This window comes from Aricia agestis, chromosome 2, assembly GCF_905147365.1.
Source record: "Aricia agestis chromosome 2, ilAriAges1.1, whole genome shotgun sequence".
In the NCBI taxonomy this organism is placed as follows: domain Eukaryota; kingdom Metazoa; phylum Arthropoda; class Insecta; order Lepidoptera; family Lycaenidae; genus Aricia; species Aricia agestis.
The window spans coordinates 7,451,829-7,472,248 of NC_056407.1; the positions used below are offsets into that span (position 1 = coordinate 7,451,829).

Consider the following 20,420-nt stretch of genomic DNA (forward strand, 5'->3'; position numbering starts at 1 on the left):
GAAAAAGTTGTCATTTCTTTAATATTTACATTTTACAATTCACGGAAATCTAACAGATTATAATGGCGTTTATACTACTATTAATGCATTATTTTGTTGTAACTTTCACTCAGATGCTAAATTTTTATTTTTACCGTAAAATAATTTAGAATACCTACCAAAAGTAGGAAAGTTAAAATTTACGATTTTGACCGATTATTATCATCCGAACACCCTCGAACACAATACGAAGATAGCTGTCTACGAAGTAGGTACGAAGTACGAAAAGAAAGAAGGGCGATGTTGTGCACAGCCAGGGTAGACAGCTGTCGAACAATTTTCAGCTGATTTTTGTGTACGTTACAAGAGTCACTCGTTGTTCTTATCTTGTCCTATTTTAGTGTTATTTGTCAATTACTTGGTAGATATTAACCATAGAGTGTCGCGAGAACAATCGAGAAAGACTCACAAACGAACAAAGAAAAATGGTTCATTGAGTGCGGGTGGCGAGTAGCGAGCGTGACGTCACGCCGCGACGAGGCCGATGCGGCGAGGATCGTGACTGGAGGAGCGCGGCGAGCACGCGCATCTGAGCGGGCCAGCCTGGCCTCCAGTGACTCCGGGGACGAGGGCCAACGGCCGCCGCGCAAGCGGACGCGCAGGCTGTCGCCGGAGCCGACCATGCACCAGCCGTGCGCCAACGGCGCTCACCTCAACGGCGATGCTGCCCATAATGGTGACCTGCCACTTGGCCTTCGCATGGGCCAGACTGACCAAGAGATTGTCCGTCTCATCGGGCAACACTTGCTCTCTGTAGGATTGGAGTGAGTATTTCATGATTAATTAATAAAAGAGGATCATGCTAGGTTTAACCTACTAAAAATAAATAGGTTCAATATTATGTTTTGTATATTTTATTATTCATGTTATTCAAAGGAATATGCTTAGTCATTATTCACACATCGGAATAATATATTATACACTACACAAAAATGTATTCTAAGAAATAACTCTTTTTTTTTTATCATGAGGAATGGAAAGACTCTTCAATACAAATTACATTATCACTCTACTATTATGGCTACAAAACAACAAAGTTATTGTTTTGTAAAAAACTATAAAATTGAGAGTAACAATAATTATATTATGCAATGATCTTTTTCAGGGTTCCGTACCGAAAGGGTAAAAATGGGACCTTATTACATACTAAGACATTGTTGTCTGTCCGTCTGTCTGTCTGTCTCCAGGCTGTAACTCAAAAACAATAATAGCTAGAGAGTTGAAATTTTCACAGGTTATATATATGTATATCTATTGCCGCTATTACAACACTAAAAACAAAATAAAATTAATATTTAAGGGGGGCTCCCATACAACAAACATCATTTTCCTATGGCCTTTTTTACTATATATATCAAAAATGGTAACAGGCAACTTGAATTTTTCTCAAAGTCCTTAGTAATAACTAATATGTGTACTTTAATATTTTATTTTCAATACTAAAATAAAATAAAAAATTAAAAAAAACACACAGGCCTCATACCAAGGTCCCAATACTAAACCATAAATTCACAATTTGAGGTTTATTATTAACAACAATCAATCATTATCAACATATTAATAAACATTTTCAAGTAGTGTAATTTTTAACTACTTTGAATGACTTTGTAGTTTTGGTTATCTCCTTACAAGATAAAATAAGGTACAGATATTTATGTGGGAGACCTGATTTTGTTTGTATTTTTACCATCATTCTCAAAGGAATACTCAAAGGAAGTCTAATACTACTCCGACTAACGTAGCCTCTACTTCTGTCGCTGTAGCTGTGTCATCAGTGAGTAAACCCAAAAGAAGTAGAAAACGAGTACGAAATTCTGCTGGTTGGAAGTCTAAGGTTGCTAAAATTTTGCGGAATGTTTATGTTTCTTTAAAAACCCTACAAAATTCATACCTGAACGTAAAATTCGTCCGCCTTGTGCTGATAAATGCAGGATGAACTGTAAAACTTAAATATAAATGAAACAATGAGACTAGATACATTTTTTTTAAATTTGGCAGTAATTGGTGATTTGGAAAAGCAAAGAGAATACATTGTAAGACATACTCACAAGATCAAACCAAAATAAAAAACTGAGGGCTTTGAATTCTGCTTATTTCTTAATATGGAAAAAGAAAATATTAGAGTTTGCAAAGAATTTTTAAGGCTACACTAAAATTAATTAAGGTATTTGTGATAGGTACATAAATAAAGCAATTTCTAAGAAGAAAGAGGATGGTTTTGTAAAATCTGATGCACGTGGGAAGCATGGTAATCACAAGTTTTAGTGTTGTGTCATAATATTATATTATTTTATGTTTATTTAAAAAGCTTTTATTTTTGTTTTTGTAGTAGGTATTGCAAACATGCAAAATAACAAAAAAGATATTAAAGCAATGTTACATAACAATATAACATAACAATGTGCCATTGCTTTTATATCTTCTTTTGTTATTTTAATAATTATTTGTAGGCATTAATTTAAAAGTGATGCTACTTTTGTAATGTTGATTAAGTACCTACTTATTTTGGAAGAATTTTTTAATTTAATATAATATATCTACTTACTTAGTTATGTGCTTAAGTATTCAAGTAAGTAATAATTTTGATTTTGAACGTAAAAACCTACTGGGTATTTTAAAACATTGTGTTTTGTCTCAGTTTTGTTAGTCCTATTCCTTAATAAAATAAAATGGATCGTTATTGTATATTACAACTAAGTAAAAAAAAAGGGGAATAATAGCGCATTATTTCAACTTCAATCAGCAAAAAGCAATTAACTCAAAATATTTTTTTTTTGCTTAATTCGATCATTCACCAATAGCGGATTAAGAAAAAAAAAAGCCTTTTTTTGCTTTATTCATGAATATTGAATAAACTAAACTACATATTTCTAATATGAACTTAAGTCTTTACATATTTTATTAAATAAATTTGCAACAACTTTTAAACTATAAAAGATAATGGTTTTTCGTCGTTTCTGAAAAATGAGCTTTTTTGACTTAGTGCAGTGTTGTATTGGGTGTGCGAATATTTAACTTATAGTTATTTTAATTTATGATACATTATGCAACACCAAAAAATGATAAGGTATTTTATAAACTGACATGAGTGGAGGAAGTGGATTAGTTATCCACTTTATCTTTTTTTCATTAGTGAATTGACGTTTTTCTGCATAGATTTAGGATCAAGAAAATTATTTGAAATAAAAAATATGGATTTTTAAGGATAGCAAGATTATAAGCCAAATCACTCATGTCTTTTTTTAAATAAAAAGTAGTGTCCGACCGAAGGTCTAATTTTGGCCGAAGCCAAAGCCGATTAATCGGCAATCGCCACAACCTTCAGCCGAAGCCGAATGTTTATAATCTCAATCTCGACTCTCAGTAATTAATTTTGTTCAAAATTTTCTATAAGCTACAATGAATATTAAAATTATTTCAAAACTTCAATATTGACAATATTGGTTTACCTCTATATTGACTGTTTCATATAGAAGTTGATTTAGAGATAGTAATAAAAGCTTGCGATTTTGTGATTTATTTATTAATTATTTGTAGTCGTTGAGTGCGTGAGCGGGAACCTAAGCGCTTTCTACTGGAACTTATTCAGGGTGCTTAGGGACAAAACATACCAAAGGTCCTGACGTCTAGGAGGTGAGCCGGAGGGAAGGGAGGGTGACAAAAGTCTCAATTTTTAGTTTTTGACTAATACCTTAAAAACGATGCGTTGTGGCAATAAAGTTCTATAACGAAATAAAAGCTTATTCAATTCTCTATAACTATGATTCTATATAGTTTTTCCAAATTCTCATCCGTTTTTTTAACTACACGCGCTGGAAGTTTCGGAATTGCTCTCAGGCATCTACATTAGCCGCTACTACAAGCCCTGGTACAGTGACAAAATATATCATTGTTTTAGTGAAGCCTCAGGCGCTGGTAAGTCGCCTATTGTCCTTGGCGTCAAGAAATTACCTACATTTTCCACCCCCACTCTTGAGGGGTCAGCCCATTCCCGAATGTTTTTTTATACATTTAACTAACCAGGCTAACAACTAGTGTATGTTCCAACTGATGGAAGCTGGTTACCGTAATGCCTTGCGTCGTCTGCAACACCAGGGGTGCTACTGGTGCGTTGCCGCGTCAAGGGGTGTAATGAGGGGATGGGGGGATGTGCTTACAGGCCTCTCACTTACTGAATGAAGCATAGAAGCGGTAAGGCTACTATTCAAACAGAATTAGAAAGGATTATTTAAAAATAAAACACTTTTTAGAAAATAAAAACTTTTTCTGAACGTATAGTTCGAAAAAGGATGAGAATTCGGAAAATGTGTGTATAATCAAAATAATAGAGAATTTAATAAGTTTTTTTTCATTTTAGAACATTTTTGCTACAACGCATCGTATTTTAGTTATTAGCCAAAAAAAAACAAAAATTTAGACTTGTCACCCTCCCCTCACTCCTGCTCACCTCCTAGACTTAAGGACTTTTAGTATGTTTTGTTCCTAAGCACCTTGAATAAGTTCCAGCAGAAATCTCTGAGGTTCTCGCTCACGCATTATTCAGCTACTTTATTGACTGTACTATTGTAAAAAATAATAATTTCTTTATTATTTCACAAATAACAATAATTAGACCAATCAATCAGTCTTTGTTTTACTCGACTAGACCGAAACTAGACTAAAAATTAAAATAAACAAACACTAACTTCTTAATAAAAAATTAAATGATTTATTAAGAAGTTAGTGTTTGTTTATTTGACAGTGACTCCCAGTGGCCTCCGCATACACGACCGGTCTATCGCTCTCTCACGACTCACTCAGTCTTTCGTTCACTTTCGACGGTTGCTCGGACCTTCGGCAAAGCTTCGGCTTCGGCCGGGTTTTAGGCCGAAGCGGAAGGTTTCGCTCAAGGTGATTTTTTTGGCCGAAGGCTTCGGCCGCCGAAGCCGAAGCCGAAGCTTCGGTCGGACAGTAATAAAAGAAACTGTTAAAGCAAGGAAGTCATTTGCAGTAGTTTTAAATCTGTATATGAAACTTTTAAGCAAAACTAAAATTTAGTATGAACTTTCTAATTACTTGTTTGCGAATAGATTAACTATTAAGGTTTGTGTAATACCTAATTTCAAGGTGCATAATACGGCTTATATATTTTGTTATTACACTCTATGACCTAAATAGCTAGTCAGAATTGAGTTAGAGATTTATCATTACATTTTTATCATCATGAGAGTGTAAATATCAACAAAGAAATTGATTTATAGACATTTGATGGACCTATGCCGTTTGGTTGGGTTTTGCCAAAACGCGACCAAAATACGTATGACCGCCATCTGCCTATGAATCAACTTCTCTGATACTACATTATAATCAAGGATTTCCTTTCTTCGAAATGATAAGTTATTTTTTTAATAAAGAGAAGATCCGTAACTGAAAACAGACAGCACTAAAAACAGAAGTTGGGCCATTGTCATTTTAATTGAAAGTTACCTACTTTCAATTAAAATTTTACGACAACAACAACGCATATTTACAACACAATTGACAATTTGGACAATAAGTTGTAGGCCCATCTTGCTGAGCATGCCCGCCAAGTTCGAGTTCATACTTGTTAACGGACAGTGCTGAATTTGTGTGTGTGTCTGTCAGGCGCAGCGCGGCTCTACTGATGGAGGAGTCGGGGCTGCACCTGGAGCACCCGGCGGCGGCGACCTTCCGCCAGCACGTGCTAGCCGGGGACTGGGGCAAGGCGGACCACGACCTGCGAGCGCTGCACGACCTGCTGCGAGACTCGCCGCACGTCGACCCACACAACCTCGCCGTCAGTACCCTTAGCTCTTAGCTCCGCTTGTATTGTAACTTACCACACAATACTTTCTACCATACTCATTAAAATATTTACACAACAAATAACTATACAAGGTCTTGTCTTTGTACATGGCATATTGGAAACATTTTATGACAGACATAATATTTGCAAGACATTTTGATCATATTTTTAGCCTCTTTTTTTCCTTTCGTTTATATTTTGTTTATACATTGTATATGATGAGAGAATAGTAAATTTTTTCCATGACTTACCAAACCTAACAATTTTATAAGCTCCAAAACTTGTACTGTAGTAGACTGTAGACATGTGATTTTATTACCACCCTCACTTGATTGATTTATGTGTAATTCAGGAGATGAAATTCGTGGTGCTGGAGCAGAAGTACCTGGAGCACCTGGAGGCGGGCCGCGCGCTGGACGCGCTACACGTGCTGCGCAACGAGCTCACGCCGCTGCAGCACGACACGGCGCGCGTGCACCGCCTGTCCGCCCTCATGATGTGCGCGGACGGGGCGGAGCTGCGCGCGCGTGCGGCCTGGCCCGGCGGCCCCGCCTCCCGCGGCGCCGTACTGGCGCGCGTGCAACAGGTTACCGATATTTTGTTACCTTATAATGCTGAAGTTTAAGTTTTAATAGCTGGTTTAATAATGGCCAGATTTAACAAATCGGCTAACTTATCACGTAAAAATAGCGATCAACAATCCACTAGCAATAATCGCGCGAGCGATTGCTGGGTGTCTTGAATGTCACAAACAATGGTGTCATGTATAGTGAAAGTGATCGATTGCAATCTTATTGTTTTGGCTGATACGTGATACGAAATTGTGATTTTGGAGCAATTATCGCGCAATAATTGCTATCGCATTGCTCTCGCAAGATACGTGATAGGGGGGCGGGTTAGATATTTACAGTGTGCAGTAAGGACATAAGAGCACTGTCTTCCCTTGCCCTAGTAACCCTACTAAAAAGATATATTATCAATCATCAACAACTGCTTAAAACCACCAAACAGACACAATCAAAATTTCTTCTGTGATTAGCAGTGGCGGCCCTAGTGGGTGGCGAACAGGACAATTGCCCGGGGCCGCGCTTCTTTCAGGGGCCTCGCAAGGTATTTTATCGTAAGACAAAGGGCCTCCCCAAGTCCTGCCGCCCAGGGCCTCGCAATGGGTAAGGCCGCCACTGGTGATCAGATAGTAATACAGGGTATGGCAGGTGCTGCCGCCGGCGCTGATGATGGCGCCGGGTCGGCTGCGCGCGCTGCTGTGGCAGGCGGCGCAGCAGCAGGCGGCGCGGTGCCGGTTCCACGCCGCGCCCCGCCCCGTCCCCGCCCTCGGCGACCGCGTGCCCTTCTCCCTGCTCGCCGACCACTCCTGCTCCGCAGATGAGTTCCCGCTGCATCCGCTACAGGTATGTCGACGTTCGTAACTCTTTCATCTTTCTCAAGTTTTACAAACACTGTTCTCTAGATTTACCGCAACATGCAGTACTTTTTTTCAACTCTTTTGCATTCTATTCTTCAATTTTTCGAATTTTATGGGAGTTGTTTTTGTTTTTTTGGCAGTCTTGCTGTTCTTAATAAGTTGTTAGTACATACCATCGAAAAATTAAATGTTAGTCGTGAACTGTTTGGCTGGGTTTGTCTCATAACGCCACCAAATTACTCAACTTTTCTTACAGTACTTTAAACTTTTGCAATGAAGCTGTTTCACAAAACATTCTGTAGAGTGTAGCAGTTTTTTTTATCCTTATAAATTAAAATGAACATTGTTCAACATTTCAGGTCCTCAATGAGCATTGTGATGAGGTGTGGTATTGCAAGTGGTCTCCGGACGGGTCAAAGTTGGCGTCTGGCTCTAAAGATAATACAGTCATGATATGGGACTTCGATCCTGTTGCCAAGAGATTATCATTTAGGTAACTTTCTTAATAATTTAGCTAAATAAAAAAAAGAGTAAAATATAATAATTATAAAAATTGACACACTATATAATTTATACTTTCTCCAAGTAGTTGCATCCTCGACTCCCAATTAGGGCTATGTTGCTGATTGCTGTCTATGATCAAATAAAGTAATTAAAACTATTTCTCAGTATGAATTTTGTGCTTCGCCTCACTGTTATGACTTTTTTGCAAATACTGTTTCGACACAGTAAATATTACTGTAACGAGACATCCTGAACGAGTTACAATTTAACCTACAGCTAAAGCCCATTCCACCTATGTCTGTTACTGTTAACAGCTTGTTAAAAAGTCATGTCTTCTCTTTCGTTCTTATGAAAAACGAAAGAGGTAACGTGATACTAATTTGAGCATTGCATTAAACAGTCGTTGGTGAAATTGTGTTTAAATCTAATATTGATATCGTTACAGGAAGTCTCTTGAGGGTCACTCGTACGGCGTGTCGTTCCTGGCGTGGAGTCCCGACGGCCGCTACCTCATCGCCGCCGGCCCGGAGGACTGCCCCGACCTCTGGATATGGAATATGGAGGTCTGTTTGACCACTGTCTTATTACAGTGAATAGAATTTATTTATAATTTATTTATTATTATATTTACAGTTGTTCTAGTGTAGATTTATGTGGCACTGTGGCAGATGGAACGTCTTGTTGGATTTTAGCTTACGTCTTAGAGGTGTTGTTAGATTCTTGTCTACAGTGAGCGTGACCCTGTTCCTTTTTAATTAAAAAATTATTCAAAAACAGTTGAGTTTCTAAGTTTTTAAATTACTATTTTGATGTTTATTGTTGCAGACGGAGCAGCTGCACCTGAAGATGACTCACTCGCAGGAGGACTCGCTGACGGCGGCGGCGTGGCACGCCTCCTCTGACAAGTTCGTGTGCGGCGGTGCGCGCGGACAGTTCTACCACTGCGCCCTAGATGTTAGTATTAGTAGACATCGGATTATATGCATTTGCATATTTGCATATGCAAAACGAAAAATGGCTGAAATATGCACCAAATATGAACTCATATTTGGTGTATATTTCGGCATTTTGATCGTGCATACACAATCCGATGTCTAGTAAATAGTATTCAATACCTTTCGTGTATTGTAGTGATTTGTAAAAATATTTCACTAATGTTCTAAATGCGTATTTTGTGAGTTTGTGAGGTGCGAGGCATAGTTTGGGTATAAGAAACACCAATATAGTAACACAATATAGTTGTACATTATCGAGATTAGCGCTTAGCTACACATTTTGCTGTTCATTATTATATTATAACGAGCCTTTGCCCGCGGCTTCGCTCGCGTTTAGAAGTACTATTATTATATACAAACTTTCATCCCCTATTTTAACCCCTTGGAGGTGGAATTGATCAAAACCCTTAGCGGATGCCTGCGTCATAATATCTACCTGCATGCCAAATTTCAGCCTGATCGGTCCAGTGGTTTGGGCTGTGCGTCATAGATCACCATGTCGTGATAGATCACCATGTCAGTCAGTCACCTTTGAGTTAAATATATATATATATATATATATATATATATATATATATATATATATATATATATATATATATATATATATATATATATATATATATATATATATATATATATATATACGAGCTTTTGCCCGCGGCTTCGCTCGCGTTAAGAAGTATTATTATATACAAACTTTCATCCCCTATTTGAACCCCAAGGGGTTGGAATTTATCAAAATCCTTTCTTAGCAGATGCCTACTACTAAACTATAAGGTAAAATTATGTAGGTATAATATGTTTATATCAGGGTTCGTTGCTGAACAACTGGGACGGCGTGCGCGTGAACGCTCTGGCGTGCCGCAGCGACGGCAAGGTGCTGGCGGCCGACACGCACCACCGCGTGCGCGCGTATGACTTCGGTGACCTGTCCGATAGAAACCTGTGAGTAATATTAATTAAGAACAAAAACCGAAGTCATTGTGCATGCTTGTAGTAAAAAAAATACTATGCAGCTCTATTTGAAATATAAAGATGTTATAAATACAAGAGAGATTTTTTAAAGTACCTAATCAAATTTTTTTCAGCATCCAAGAGGAGCACGCGGTGATGGCAATGACTCTTAACGCGGCTGACACGCTGCTGCTACTGAACGTCGCCAACCAGGGCGTGCATCTGTGGGACATACGTGAGTTCTTACTAAATATTGATAAAATTTATGTATACAGCTCGACAAGGCTTTATCCACGAATGTGGGTCATATTGACGGGAACACTGCTGGTAAAGGAGAACTGTCAAACACATGTCAAAAATGACGTTTTTGTATGATAGAAGCGTTTAACTATACTCACTCTCACTCACTCACGTATAACGTGTAAAAATGTCTGTCTGTCTGTTCGGAAGTCCGAACGCTCAAAGTCGCGTCCGCGACTTATGTTAGACAGTGTGTACACTTCACAGTTTAGTGTATTTAGACAGACAGACATTTTGTGTGAGAGTGAGTATAGCTCCATGTAGAGCTTCACAAATTCGAAGGTATTCCAAGTACACGAGGCACTATTAAGAACCTATGGTTTCCTTTTGGGATCCAGGTCCATTAAGTTTGTACTTTCTATAAATTAATTTTCAATATTATGTTTACTTTTACTATCGCACGCCACCTGGATGGTAGAATGCTAACGCCGTATTTTATAACTCGAAGAACTATGTTATGCACTACGCCTCCGTGGTGTAGTGGTATAGAGCGCGGCTCTTGACTCGGAGGTCCTGGGTTTGATTCCCGCGTTGGAAACATGTTATTTCCAAGTTTGGTTAGGACGATGCAGGCTGATCACCTGATTGTCTGACAAGTAAGATGATCCATGCGTCGGATGGGCATGTAAAAAGTCGGTCCTGCGCCTGATCTCTCGCCAGTCGTGTCGGTCTTCCGTCCCACTGGGTTATGAGAGTAAAGGAACAGAGAGTGCTCTTGTGTACTGCGCACATACTTGGGCACTATAAAATTACTCCTGCGTAGCTGGTCTGGTTTCAACGAAACCGGCCACCGTCACCGAAACCGGTGTGGGATCTATTATTATTATGCACTACATTCTTGCAGTAAATATATTTCATTTAATTTCAGGAGCCCGTGCGCTCGTGCGGCGATTCCGCGGTCTGTCGCAGGGCCACTTCACCATACACGCGTGCTTCGGCGGCGCGCACCAGGACTTCATAGCCTCGGGCAGCGAGGACAACAAGGTCTGCTTTATTATTTAAAATGTACTATAAGAGAAGTTAATTCATATGCAGATCACGGACCTACGTAATTTGGCCGCGTTTTGTCCATAAAGTTAATATACCTAGCGGAATAGAGAAGCAAAGGCCTGAGCAAGAGAGATATTGTCACTATCAGTAACACTGTGGTAAAAAGAGACGTGTGATACATGACAGCAGCACTCTTTTTTTGACGTCCAGTCGGCACGTGCCGCACGTTGACAATTTAATCTCATAGAAATCATGTTCAATCATGCTTGTGTAAGTGTATACGTACCAGAGTTGGGCATAATTGAAATACTGGTTAATCTAATTAGCAATCTAATTGCAAAGTAATTAGAATACATTTTATTCTAATTACATTGTAATTCAAATACTTTCAAATTTAAATATAGAATTACACAAAGCAATTGATTCCTATGTAATCCAATTTCAAAGAAATCTAATTAATTTGAAATTAAGTTCTTTTGTAATTGAATACTTTGGTTTCGACTAATTACTCTAATATTATTACAGTGTCAACTGTCAGGAGTTAAAAACAGAGTACTGTATCTACTATCTAGAGGTTATTTTTTTTACGTCCGTGCTAGAGGTATTATTTTTAGGGAATTACTGTAGGTATAGGTAAATAAAGCATTAAATATGCCCATCAGATCGATACAAGAAGTGGAAAATGTAAATAATAATATTTATAATATCATACAAATAAGTAATACAACATGAAGTACTTATGACATTCTCTAAGAAAAATAAAAACATTTACTTTACAAAGAAAAAGCCTTTTCTTTCTGTGGTTTAGGCGTGAAGAGGTCAGACAGATAGAACGACAGACAGACACACTTTCGTATTTATAATTTATAATAAGTATATTTAAATACTTTAAGTAAGTATAGATTTTAAAACTTGGGACATAAAAGTAATAGCCAGTTTTGTTTGAAATTTTGAAGTTATGTACCTACCTACAGCTATGATATTATTACTTATACTTACTTACTTACCTAATTATATTATATACTTACTCATTACAATATTATTAAAAAAAACATTATTGACCTACAGTGTGTATCAGTAAGTACTTATAGTTTTCGTAAAAACGTAAATAATTAATGTTTTAAAAATAATTAAGTATATTCATAAATTCAACGTACCTACTTTACATATTTTTACCGTTCTACATAATAACAGTCCGAAGATAATTTGAGATGAGGATGGTATCCACTCAGTGGGATGAACTTGGACATACCTTTAGGTACGGTATAAAAGCATAGTGCAACAATTCAATACTTAATTATGAAGTTTAATAGTGGTAGTGCCAAGCTGCTAGACCTGCAGTCAAAATGGACAGCGGTAACCGGGGAAATACTACACTCTCATAAAAATAGTGTTAAATGACAGCTTCAGCTGTTGTGTTTTGTATGTTAAGTGAGAGCTGAACACAAAATTTCCTCTTGGTCTGCAGGACACCATAATCCCTTTGTTTTTAGATCTCACTCTTTAAGCTCGGCAAGGCATTCATAATAATTTTTGTAGACTACGGAGCTGCTCAAGCATTTCCTTACCTATAATCATATTATGCTGTTTTGTGCTTGTATGCTACGTTTGTAGATTACAAAAGGTTCGGGTGCAGGCATTAAGATATAAGTACTACATACACAGGTAATAAAACACTTTTTTTAAGAAAAACTTTATCATAATTTATAACTTAATAATTATTCTTATTACAATTATATTTATCTAAGATAGGGGCAGGGGCAGGAGTACCCTCATGGCGAGCACAGCTTAGGTACCAAATGATGCTCATAAACATGTGAGCAGCATCCCACTGTTCTTAAGCCTACAATGCAGTAACAGCAATAGCTTTTGATAGCGACCTGACCATTCATGTTTCTTTCTGTTACAATAAATACAAAATAAGTTTTTCCTTTTGGAAAAACTTATTTTGTTGGCAGTTAAATGGCAGGACTTTTTTTAGCTTAAAGCACAACAACACAACACAGGCACAGGCAACTCGAGGCACAACATTTTGCTCAGGATTCATGCATTCTTGAAAAACGCAATGTCCTGGTGTTTCAGCTGCTCTTCTTATATTGAACAACACTATATTTTGTTGGGATCTTTCATCAGCTTCTGGAATATCTGACCTTATGTCTCGAGCTTGGTTCCAACAAACTCCAGAAACTTCATTCATAGATGACATCTGTAAATAAATCATTTGATGAGATGGACAGATATCAAAACAACAATAGTAAAAAACAAATTAAACACTGACATACGTTAATTTGATTATTAGATTAGAGTTTAAACTATATACCTCTTGTTGCTCCAGGAAACGAGTAATATTTTCAGGATTCCACTCTAAGTCTGAAGTTGTGGTGTCCAGACTGGCCACATACAGTACACATTAAAGCTGATTCCATATATTCAGGTTGAAAGTCCTCAATTACTTGGACTATTCTGGTTCTTCATCTTGAGACCAAAGCTAAAATAAAAATATAATTAGAGAAAAGCTTGCCATGAATCCGGTATTAATAAATTACTTTATTTCCTACTGCAATAATGAATTAAGAAACACTAGTGATGGTACTACATATAAATTTATTTTAATACCTTACTGGTCTCCACAACACAGGGAATCCTAGTATGGAGATCAGTGATTGTGTAAGAATATCCTGTAAAATTTTTATGTGAAAATAAAGATTTGTTTGGTTGTTTGTTTACCTCTCGTGCTTGAATCCAAGAAGATACTATAGAAGCCACTCTTTGTTGTTCTTCATTTGTCCCTTCAATTAAAATTCAGCATCGATTTGCTATTACTATGGATAATCCACATGATACAACACAGATATTATGATGGCCAACCGCTGCTGCTGCTGGACATATTTTCAGTAGATGCATGATACGCAAGTGGCCAGCATGCATGGCAAATATGATCAGTAGGTGTAATCTGGAAATAATGATTGTGATTAGAAGTATTGTTAATTATTCCCTACTTTTTCCTTAATAATAGGTACTTTGCTAGATTAGTTTCATGGTTTAAAATGAAAGGAAAACATTTCAACACTTAAAATTTAATAAAAAGTTCATGGTTAGGCTAACACGTAAAATATATTATTTGAAGTAAACTACTTACATAATATCCAAGATATATCCACAGTCGATTAATATTCACAAGATCTTTACTCTCGTCGCATAAAGCAGGCCTTCTCAGTCAATGATATTCTATGTTAGTATTTTAGAAACTCATTGTTCTCAGTTCTCAATTTGAAAACAACAGAAAATAACTGACAATCACAAGTCACAACTCACAACTGCTACCCAAACAAATTAATAGGTACATGCTGCTACCGTTGATTGTGTTGGATGTTGATTATTGGTTTCATACAAAGAGAATAATATTATAATAATTACTACCGCGGGTTTCATAATATTTGGTTCAAGTTGAGATTAGTGGATTATTGAGATTTGAGATTTTCTAATGATTTTCATCTGTCTTCTTCTTCTTCTTTATAAATGGCCTCATTAACTGATTGCCATGACAAGAAAAAATATCGATGGAAAAAATTAGAACAAAATATACATTTATAATATGTACAATGTAATGTGTTTTTATGTAATATATTCTTTTCATTATGAGATATAAGTAAATAAGAGTTTAATAATAATTCATATTAAACGTTTCTATAATAACTTTAGTATTTATTAAGTATTTTACTTATGGCAACATTAAAAAAATATAACTTAAAATGATAGGTCTATCTGTGTCTATCTGTGTCTATCTGTGTGAATCTGATAGCAAAAAGTGAGAAAGTAAATTGAGTATTGACTAGCAATACCGGGGTAATTGGAATAAAACATTTTGATCCTTTTTTTTCTTATAGCGCCTGATTCTGTGTGTGAAACATGCAAATATAAAAAACTATCTAATGATCAAGGATATTTTTTGATAATCTGCTGCTAACAATCGCCATCAGATTCTGATAGATCTACATTATAAATACCTATTTAGATAAGTTTATCAAAAAAGATAGTCTAATTACCATAATAAAAATTCTGTTGTGTAGACATAGTAAAAATTCTGTTGAAAAACAACAACAAAATTAAGCTGTATGGATCCTGCCATTCACCTTTATTCGAACCACAATTTAAATATACGTGAGAGAGCCATGCTTCGGCACGGATGGGCCGGCTCGACCGGAGAAATACCACGTTCTCACAGAAAACCGGCGTGAAACAGCGCTTACGCTGTGTTTCGCCGAGTGAGTGAGTTTACCGGAGGCCCAATTCCCTACTCTATTCCCTTTCCTACCCTCCCCTATTCCCTTTCCTTCCCATCCCTACCCTCCCCTATTACCCTATTCCCTTAAAAGGCCGGCAACGCACCTGTAGCTCTTCTGATGCTGCGAGTGTCCATGGGCGATGGAAGTTGCTTTCCATCAGGTGACCCGTTTGCTTGTTTGCCCCCTTATTTCATAAAAAATATATTTCTGAGTTAATATGTAATATTTGTGATTATTTTACGAAATGGGAAGTCCTATTGTGAACTGTCAATCCAGGATACACCGACGTTAAACTAGGGTCTAGGACTTATCATTATGAAAAAAAAAAAGTAATTCCATGTATTTAAATTACAAGTAATCTGATTAAATTGTAATTAGAATAAAATTTATTCCAATTACATTCGAATCAACTACTGGTTAATTTCAGGTGCACAATTACTTCATCAATCTGATTATTTTGTAATCAGATTAACAACTACAATGTATTTGTAATTGTGTAATCGTTAATCTAATTACTTTTTGCCCAACTCTGATACGTACACATATTTCTACACACAGATGAAACCAATTTCGGTTTCGTTTGACAGCTCGAGATTGTTGCTCTATTCCGCTAGGTATATTAACTTTATGGTTTTGTCAAACCCATCGCGTCGTTAAAGTATCGCACATATATTTTTATTATTTATGAATACCTTACCTACTCCACCCCAATAAAAAAATGTATTCAAACGTTCCATATTTATTTATGGATCGCATTATCCAATTAGTTAATTTCCCTCGCAGTTCTGCAATCAGCGCCAAACTGGCGAAAATCAAATGAGTTAAAGTAAATCGATAAAAATTGGCTTGCTAGATTCATAAATAAATAAGGAACTTTTATATTATTACTAGACTTTCCGCGCGGCTTCTCCCACGTAAATATCTAATTACACAGACAAATTGGTCCACAAAAAATAGCCTATATAATTCCCCCGCTTTTTCCACATTTTCCTCTATTTCTTAGCTCCTATTAGTCTCAGCGTGATAAAATATATAAAATGGGCTGTCTAACACTGAAATAATTGTTCAAATTGGACCAGCAGTTCCTGAGAATAGAGCGTTCAAACAAACAAACTCTTCCGCTTTATAATATTATAATATGATGAGATTAGTTAGGGCCTAATCACACAGAACACTTATTCAGCCTCGTTCAGCTTTAATACGATACACTGTAGCACTACTTTGATAATATTAGAAATGAAATTAGAAAATACAATACAATAAAGTTTTCGTTAGAAGCTTATCTTCAGTTTTGTTTTTAGTTTTTCGTAGTGCTAACTGGTAAAAATAAATGGTTTATATATAATATGTACTGTTACTTCACGTTTTCTATGTATGAAATCGTTGTTAATTTATTACGCCTATCTAAATTACGGAGAAGAAGTCTGTAATCTTTAATGCAAATATGTAGCGTTTGTATTATTCAATTTAATATTTTTGTCCTAATGGTCGACATAATCACACCTCATCATCTGGAAACATTTCATCGATAATAGAAAAGACAATTGTACATCACTAGTATTAGTTCCAAATACTCCCACTACTGCTATCAGCGCCAATATGGCGACATGATGGCGACTTTCAAACGTCATTTTTACGTCAAATTTAGTTCCTAGGCCTAATAATGGGGGAGCTGATTCCGCTTCAATTAGGCACAAAAAATAGCTGTCATTTCAAACGGTATCATCAGTCCAGCGTACTTGTATAATGGAGGTCAGTGCCTTATAAGCAACTTGTTGGTGGCGTTGCCATGGCATGACATGATTTGGACATGCGCAATAAAAGGTTTAGTGGCGCATGCGCCAAAAATAGAGACAATTGACGGACCGGCGACAGCCACCGAGTACCGATTAAAATATGAATTTCTTCCGAACAAGGTGCAAAATGCAAAAGCATTGTTTGGGGCTCTTACATTTCATAGATTCGGGTTTTTCCGTGATTACAACAATTAGCAAAGATTTTCATGCGCATTATTAATTTGTTAGTACTGTATATAAATGCTAAATTAATAATTGATTGCTCTAATATCTCGACGAGATAATATTTTGAGAACTTAAATTTAATATTTCTAGCATTCCTCTTAGTTCATGCGCGTAGTCTATTATAAGTTTTACTTTATTTCGGTATTTACGGAAAACCTCGAACGTCAAAATGATGACTACAATCAACGAAATTTAGGGTTTTTAAATGTAAAGCAATCGGTTTGTGTGTCTCCATTTTAAATTTAAATTAATAAAAATAAAAAACACGCCTTTTTTAAATTTTATCAAATTATTGCATTGTCACCAATTAACTTGACAGATCAAATATGGAAAATCTGTCACAAAAGTTGTGAATAGCCTATTCGGCACTTTATCAGAAAGTGGTCAAATAGGCCCTAAATAAGAAACAAAAAAAACCTAGGTATACATCTGGCACATGAACGGCGAGGAGCCGGTGGCGGTGGTGGCGGGTCACACGCGGTGCGTCAACGCCGTCGCCTGGAACCCCGTGCACCACGACGTGCTCGCCTCCGCCTCCGACGACTACTCGTTGCGGCTGTGGGGCCCGCGCACGCACCAGTCCTAGCCCGATACAGGTATTGGGTCGTCATAGTACCCCTTAACCCCGTCCGCACATTATAAGAATTTTTGATCAGAAAAATTCCACACTAAGGGGCTGCTTCACCATTTCCTGATAAGTTCCGGATAGGCTATCCACCACTTATCTGACAGATAGAGTATGGAGTGTCTGTCAGACAAGTTGTGGATAGCCTTTTCGGAACTTATCAGGAAGTGGTGAAACAGGCCCTTAATAATTTGAAGAAATTTCTGATAGGTGTGCGAGGTCTAGTACAAAATGTATAGAGTTTGGGTCCGAATTTCTGATCCAGAAACATTTCTGTCATCCGATCGACGGCGGACGTCAGACACGTCAGAATTATTCTGATAGTATCCGGGGTCCACAACAAAACATACTTAATATGAGCAGAGTGCGTTCCAGCGGAGCGGCCGAATTTTTCTGGCCAGAAATTCTTATAATATGCGGCCGGGCTAAAAACTGTATATTATAAGTTGTATAGCTCTTGTTCATTGTGTAGATTAAACTGCACCATCGTTGGCAGACTTTCGATTATAATATCTACAATATTCTCAGGTGCACATTCGCCCTAGACGGAGGACGGCGCAGGCCGCAGCGTGTGTGTTCGATCTAGCCGGCTGACGTCGCGGCTGCGAGCACATACCTACAGCCAGAGTTATACCACTTGACCTCGACGCTGGTATCTCAACAGTCAAACTAACAAACTTATCAAATTCAGTCGGGAGTAGTGTCTCTATGATTACGTATTTTACATGTTTTGTATGTTACCTACTTCATTTAAAAATTTTTACTCCTGATTAGGTTTATATCCCTTTACTATATGACACTGCTCTTTGCAATAGTCGCGTTTTCAACTGAGATACTATTTCCGTGTGCTTACAATAAATAGAGATCTGTGATTACATATTCTATCGAGATAACAAAACTTCATTAAATATACATTATTTACTAGATTGATATCCATAAGTTGTCTACAGAATACTTTTTAACCTTACATACAAACTACCATTACACATAACAACTAGCAAGCATAATATCATGTGGTAAAATAGTTGTAGCTAAAATTAACCAATATTTCATTGTAACTTAACGTCTTTATAAGATATAACAGAATAATACTCTGTTATTTTTATGGTGCAGTACTAACAACCAGGCACTTTGACTGGGTAATCATGAGATACATTAGTTTCTATTCATTGTCTACATATTGAAGATCTTTTGATATAGATTATTTTGTCCCCGCCCACAGTTGTAAATAAATATAAAGTGGGTATATTTATATTATACATTTTAGATTATTTTTAGTTATAGGTCTGTTCCCATTTCGACCTGCAAAATTATTTGTAACTGAATGAGAACCATCGTTACGATTTAACAGCCCATCACACTTTATTAACCATAAAGTTTTATGAGAGGTTCAATTTTAAAAAGCTCACAAGAGAAGTTTCCTTAACATAATGCTATCTTTTTTTAAATTGTTCTTTGTGGACAAGATGTATAACACCTTTATTATAACAAAAATGTCAAAATGATAATATTTAGTTTTCTACTGGGAACAGTACACGAGAATTGGGGTTTCTTGCTAACACACACACATATAATGATGACACGGATAATGATCATTCATTAGCTTGCTCAATGTCATGCGCGAAAAAATTGGATATCACTTGTGATAGTTCTATCACTTGACAATGTTTATTTAATGAAGACTTCCAATACTCCGGCTAGCAGAACTTGCTAGGATTTCTTAGTTCTTTACTGAGGCTTATGACAATAACAATCAAACAAACGCTTCTGTAATAAATTGATATCGTGCGTGAGTCGAATGAGACAGATTGTAAAAGGTTTTCTTAATAACCGATACAACTTTATTATCTAAATTCTAACTCTGTTCTATGAGTATTTAGTACGGAAGTGACGACCGTTGTGACTGGAATGCACCGGGGCCAGCACTGAGGGGCGGCGCTGGGAGTGTTCGGTGGAGGCCAGACTCCACAAAGTTCTACTTCAACTCAACTAACTACTGGCACAATAACAGATTACAAAATATTTGTAGTTAAAATTTGATCAGAGTGTCAATAAAGAAAGCGACTCATTAAATAATAAAATTATTTTTTTACTTCATAAATGCACAAACGTAAAAATGAATATAGTTTTCCTATGAAGTGTAACTTTGCGGTGTTTAGCCCATTTAGTGTTAAGATTTGAAAGCAGTAATCGGTAGGATATATCGTATTAGGTAAGTCGCGCCGCCCCGGGCTTCGGTGAACGAATACAATTTAAACACTTATTTAAGGTATTTCGATTATCATAAATTAAGTCGTATGTTTAGAGTGCCGCATCTAAATATATTTTTGTATCGACCGTGGTAAACTTTTCGACTTTCAAATCACTAATATACGAGAATGTGTTTGTGGAGGATTCATTTTGCCTTGTGCGCAATATTGTTCTATTCAGATATTTTAAATTCGATGCTCGTCTCGTACAGATCCGGATAGGTA

At 36.8% G+C, this 20,420-nt stretch overlaps 1 protein-coding gene and 1 long non-coding RNA gene across 2 annotated transcripts; one reads left to right on the plus strand and one right to left on the minus strand.

Moving 5' to 3' along the window:
- Positions 1 to 76: 76 nt before the first annotated feature.
- LOC121736572 (WD repeat-containing protein 26) lies at positions 77 to 18,748 on the plus strand. Its single transcript, XM_042127863.1, has 12 exons — positions 77 to 803; positions 5,665 to 5,836; positions 6,198 to 6,431; positions 7,060 to 7,254; positions 7,628 to 7,761; positions 8,218 to 8,335; positions 8,598 to 8,726; positions 9,582 to 9,715; positions 9,859 to 9,959; positions 10,893 to 11,008; positions 17,743 to 17,917; positions 18,475 to 18,748. The coding sequence occupies exons 1-11, from the start codon at positions 661 to 663 to the stop codon at positions 17,905 to 17,907; spliced, it is 1,641 nt and encodes a 546-aa protein (XP_041983797.1). The 5' UTR covers positions 77 to 660; the 3' UTR covers positions 17,908 to 17,917; positions 18,475 to 18,748.
- On the minus strand, positions 12,968 to 13,922 carry LOC121736584. Its single transcript, XR_006037034.1, has 3 exons — positions 13,742 to 13,922; positions 13,335 to 13,502; positions 12,968 to 13,220 (listed from the first exon to the last, which is right to left on the minus strand). It is a non-coding gene; the product is annotated as an uncharacterized LOC121736584 (long non-coding RNA).
- Positions 18,749 to 20,420: the final 1,672 nt, after the last annotated feature.